The 5,980-nt window shown below is 41.8% G+C and overlaps 1 protein-coding gene across 1 annotated transcript; it reads right to left on the reverse strand.

The window, feature by feature from the left end:
* Nucleotides 1-4,397: 4,397 nt before the first annotated feature.
* Nucleotides 4,398-5,125, reverse strand: LOC106299387. The gene has a single exon (XM_013735484.1). It carries the CDS (start codon nt 5,047-5,049, stop codon nt 4,630-4,632), a length of 420 nt encoding a protein of 139 aa, XP_013590938.1. The 5' UTR covers nt 5,050-5,125; the 3' UTR covers nt 4,398-4,629.
* Nucleotides 5,126-5,980: the final 855 nt, after the last annotated feature.

Raw genomic sequence — 5,980 nt, forward strand, 5'->3', positions numbered from 1 at the left:
TCATACTTCAGTTTCATAGGGTAGAACCATGTGTATCTAGAGTATTCATCAACAAAAACTGCATAATATTTGAACCCTTGGTTTGATACAACTGGTGAAGAACCCCATAGATCACAATGTATCTTCTCTAGGGGTTTCTCTACTCTAGAACTAGAAGAAAAAAACTGAAGTTTACTACTCTTCCCCATCTGGCAACGCTCACAAACGGAGGTAGTTCTGCTCTTATTGATATATATCTCCTTGCTGTTATGTAGATGTTGGAGAAGCTTGGAGTTCGCATGACCCAGTCTGCAATGCCATATGTCTTCACTCACTGAGCACTGCCTATTTGAGAAGAAGGTAACGAACTCCTGACTTTCCAACATATAGAGACCATTACGCTTAGGACCTTTGGCCACCACTTTCTGAGTTGGTATATCAATAATGCAGACTTTGTTAGCGTCAAAGTAAACTCCACAAGGGTGATCATCACAGACTTTAGATACTGATAACAGAGACTTCTTAATAGCCGGGAAAATAAGGACTTCATTTAGTGAGAGAGTACCTGAGGAAGTGGTGAGAGTTGTAGAGCCAACATGCGTTATTGGGAGGAACGTGCCGTCACCAACCATGACTGTGTCATTGCCTTCATACGGAGGCACCGGAGTCTGGATACCACTCTTTTCCTGTTTCATCTGAGTTCCTCATGGTAGCATACGCAGCAAGTTGATAGTTATTATCGAACCTGTTGTAGCACTTGAGAGCGGTGTGTCCTACTCTACCACAAATCTGACATGTTGGTCTCTCACCAGTACTGGCATTGTTGTTTTGCTGGGAGAAACCTCTTCCTCTGCTTGAGTAGCCTCATCTGCCTCTGTTAAAGCTTGATCTACCTCTTCCTCTCTGATTGTAGTTCCTATACTGATCGTTGTAGTCAGTACGTTGAGTGTTGAAAGCTGCGGTGGGATTGACAGCAAGCGAATCTTCATAAGACTAGAGGCGCGAGTCAAAACTCTGAATGTCTGAGATGACATCATTGAACGTTGGTTGTGGTGTCTTGGACAGAGAAGACTGAATGATAGTAGTGATGGGATCGTACTCTCGTCCAAGACCATTGAGGAAACCGAAGATCTTGAGAGACTCATCAACTGGTTTGCCAATAGAGCTCAAAGCGTCGCCTATCGTCTTGAACTCTCTTGTGTAGACAGCAAAGGTCTTGCCTTTGTTGGTGAGAAGCTGTAGGCTTCGTAAGGAGTATTCTCTGGCTAGTGAACTCTTGTTGAAATTCTCAGCTAAGCACATCCATACATCTCGAGACGTTGCTAGATTGTGAACGTAGTCGAGTACTTCTTCCGATAGCGTGCCAAACAACCAAGACTTCACAAGTTGATCTGTGCAAAACCAAGACTCTTACTGCGGACTGGTAGCATTTGGAGCGGTGACAGCTCCATTGATGAATCCGATCAGCTTCTGACTCGACACAAGTGACTCAAACTGAGTCTTCCACAGAAGATAATTGGCATCATTAAGCTTCAAGGTGACACAGCTTAAGATGTGGACGTTGGTGGGAAAAGGGTAAGGTGGTGCAGTCGCCATTGATAGACCTGTGAAGGTACTAGAGAGGCTCTGATACCATATGAATAAACTAAAAACAAGATAACTTTCACTTTATTTCTAACTTTCTGAATAACATGAACGTTTACAGTCATGTGTCTCTTATAGGATACAAAGAAGGATCTAGGCTCTCCTTAGCTGTCATGATGACTTACTCATTTACAGCTAGGAGAGTATCAAATCTATTGTAAAGTATAGGCAGTGCCTTGTCGCTTTGCTTTGTCCTTTCAGGTACAACTTTGATGACCGCTGATGATGAACTTGGACTCTGATTCTCTTTGTCATAATCTGGAGTGGGTCTCGTCGCTGGGCCTGAGCATACTGGGCTTACATAAAATTGGTCCTCTTCATCGCATTTCACAAAAAAACCGCATGCAGCATTTCAAGTGGTTCCAATAAGCAGACTAACCTTGATCTTTATTACTTCTACTGTACTTAGCTTTAAGTCGTCTTAGCTGGAAGATTCAAATATTGCTTGAACATCAACAACTCCGCAAACTCAAAGTAGATCATAAGCATGTAATTTATTTTTGGCCTAATCTTTTCTTTCAAACACTAGAAATTTCAGATCTTACATCCATAATCTCTTTCCACCTTGGAGAGTCATTAGCTTAATTAACCCCACATTAACATCACCATATTTTTTTTGGGTCCAAAATATTTATATGAAACTTGGCGAGTAGCCTCTTTCGATTTATGAATAAGTAAATTAAATTATGTTTTTATAAAAAGAAATAATAAGAGTGGAAAGGCAACTTTTATTCAGTTTTGTTTTCCGTTTTGGGCATGGCCTCTCATTTTTGGTCAATAGCTTTTGGGCCACCCACCGCTGTCTTTTTTTTTTTAACTCCAAATGCTTATATTAAATTAAAGTCCCAATGGGCTAAGACGATTACAACCGGAGAAATCCTCGACGATACACTGATAAACGTAAATAACTAAGACATAACAAATAATAGATGTGGCTAAGGAGAGAAGAGACCCGTAGAGAAGCTTCACTTGTGGTCCTACAGCCCGCGTTCGAAGGAACGCAAATAAGTCGAAATCGACGTTGAAGAACCCAACCAATGGGTTTTGATAGCAAGAAATCCGAGAACCTCCGTAGAAGATTGTAGCTCCGGTGAGAGGGTCACAGTGCCGACTCTGTGAAGAACCGTCGATGCTTGAGATGGCATAATGTAATGGAGACGCAGCGGTGATATAGTAGCGATCAGTACTAGCGAGTCCACACTCTTGCACAATAGTTCCTGCGACAATGAAAAGGATGGGGGATTGTAAGGCCGGTTCTGTGAAGAACCGTCGATGCTTGAGACGGCGTATTGTGATGGAGACGCAACGGTGACATAGTAACGAGAGGATCTGGCGCGTTCACACTCTTGCACAATAGTTTTGACAGAGAGGAAAGGGATGGAAAGACTGTAAGGTCGATTCTGTGAAGAACTGTCGATGCTTGAGACGGTGTAGTGTGATGGAGACACAGCGGGAGCAAATCATGCGAATCCACACTTTTGCACAATAGATTAAGGAGACATTGTGGCAGTTGACTAGAACAATGTTAAATCTGAGACAAATCTTTGGAGGGATCGTCGCTTTAAACGAAAACTTCACGACAGAAGATTCTGCGAACAAACCAAAGCCCAAAAGATGGTCAAAGCCCTGTAGAGTCTCAGCGATGCGACATAGGGGTTGGATGAGATCGAGTAACAGTCGCGGACCGGACACAAAAGATTCAACGGAGATAGTGGGAACCATCTCCGGCGGGAGAGTGAAGAGCATCACGACTATGTGGGTGGCGGTGGTGACTTGCAGTATGGGAGGAGGAGCGAAACCTTTTACAGAGAGCTCTTTACACTCAACTGTGGTAGCGGATCTGGATCGAAGAAGAGGGGAACAAACCGAGTGAAAGTCGAGGGGTGAAGATTTCCGGGAGCATCCGAATAATGGGACCTCTCTGGTGGGTTCAAGACCGCAGACTGAGGCGGTGGAGTTCTTCTTAAGCAATGTCGTGCACAGATCTGGAAAAGGCGTTGCACGGACAAGAACAAAACCCAAGCTGAGCTTATCCGAACTCATTAGCTCTTGAGAGGATGAGTTGCTGAAGTTGAATCCCTCCCGGAAACGTGACGACGGTAGATCTGGCGAGTCTCGACGGTGAGAGGTTAGTGTGGCCATGGCTTCATTTCCGGAGATGACTCGTTCCAGCTAGAGAAATAGTTGACTTAGGAGAAGCTTTGGCCGTGTAGAGCTAGGAAGCACAGCGTAAGTGAAAGGACTTACAGATCCGGTGAGCTCGAGCTTCCTCACGGGTTGAGCAGATATGGTTCTCCCTCTCGGCCTGCGGCGAGGAGCTGTGACTAGAAGAGGATCATACGGGGAGGCGACGTCGAGAAGAACAAGCGTGGCGACATAGACGGCGGAAACGACCCAGAAGCTTGAGCATAAGATGGAGACACAACCGAGATGAAAAAGAGAGCGAGAAGGACGAACACGAACTTGACGCCGGCGGCCAGAGGCCTCACCGGCGTCAAGAACCATCGGACTCACCGCTGTCTTGTTCTTGATAAGCAAAGTATAAATAGCATTTTCAGTTTCAACACATAACCGAGTCAAACTGAACTACGTCAAATTAAATAAATAAAGCGGATCGAGTCAATATTAAAATGAACAACCAAACTTTAATCGAGCCAACAAAACTCTTATCTTTGCCTACAATTTAAATAAACAAACCAAAAGGAAAAGCTGTTTTCAGTTCCTGGCTCTATGCTAATATGCTATGATCGAAAGTTGGCGAACGCAGTCTACGGATAGTTTCGATATATGGTAAAAGTAAAACATGAACGAGATTAGAAAACATTAAAGCTTAACACAGCAGCAACTGAAGTAGCAAGAGTATATTAGTATGGCATGTTAGTTTGGACTTTGAACCCTAAAACTTTAGTGGCCTATCCAAGTTTAAATGTTGTAACATAACTTAGAATATAAAGACATCACAATAACATGCTTCCTATACATAATATGTTTACTGCTTCAAAATCATTAGTTCCTATCATGTCCAACGGTGACCCGTTCACGGCGACCCGTCTTAAGAACTGGGAACGGAGTGCCACGTGGAGACCTCGGTGGCATCTCTCTTAACTGCCGTCCATTACGGTCGTAGTGAATCACTCCCGAGAAATCTAACGGCTCACATTTTCCGCCCATCAAAATCTCTCTCTGCCAAAGGCCATGCTGCTCCTCTTCCATCGCCGCCGTTTTCTCCTTCTCAGCCTTAAATCTCATCGGCGAGCTCGCCATATTCCATCGGCCGCCGAAGTTTTCGTAGCGAGTTCGCTTCTTGGGCTTTAGCTTCTTGGAGAGGCGATTCGCGTGCCTGGCGCAGAGTACCATTAGAGAGACGAGATAGCTCACGCTTAGACCCTTGTTTGAAGAGTTATGTGTCGGCGTAGAACGGTCCATAACTTCCCCGGACAAAAAAAAGATCAGAGTTATTTGTTTGTTTTGTTTTAACAGGTCAAAGTCATAAACTCGATTTCGAGGCGGATTAATCTCATATTGTCTGAAATGAATGAATATATATAAATAAACTTAGACGCGTCGACGAAATTTAAGAAAAGGGTGTTAGGTTGGTTACCCGTGGAACCGGTCGCCTTTGCGGTAATTTTGTTTTTTATATATATAATATCTTGTCATATGTGGACAATGAGTTTTTGAAACTTTGAAACATTCGTTTTCTTTAGAATTATACTACTAAATGTTTGAAAGTTAAAAGAGCATTCAACGGACATGCATAAACGATCTCACTCGCGACAATAGAACTATTCGTGAACTCAGACCATAAGGCCATGTTTATTGGTGAAACTCATTAGTGTCTCTTAAGTGGGTTGTAATGATTTTTTAATTATCTATATTATTAAAACTGAAGTACATTTTAGATTTGTTTGGAAACAAGAATAACACTATACATCTATATTGTTTGGAAACATGGATAACATTTAAAAAAAATTATGGTCTTTTAGCAATATAAAAATATCGATTTGTAATCAATATTTCATCAAATATATTCAGTTACCATAACTCAAATACACGTAATAACTCTCACTTTCAAATATGGAAACAATAAAAAATAACTAATAAATAGATTTTGACAAATATATGATACATCTGCAACGTAAATTTATAAAAAAAAAATATAGAACACTTAAAACGTAAAAAATATAAATTTATAAAACAAAAAAAAATTAATATCACAATACAATTGCACTACAAAATGGTGAGACATCTAAAATATATAATATTCCCTTTTCAAAAAAAAAATGTAATATTCACACGAAAACTAAAACAAAGGTCTCGGGTAGGATCCAAACTCAAACAAAGACCCGCAGATCCA

This window comes from Brassica oleracea, chromosome C6 (assembly GCF_000695525.1).
Source record: "Brassica oleracea var. oleracea cultivar TO1000 chromosome C6, BOL, whole genome shotgun sequence".
NCBI classification, from domain to species: Eukaryota; Viridiplantae; Streptophyta; class Magnoliopsida; order Brassicales; family Brassicaceae; genus Brassica; species Brassica oleracea.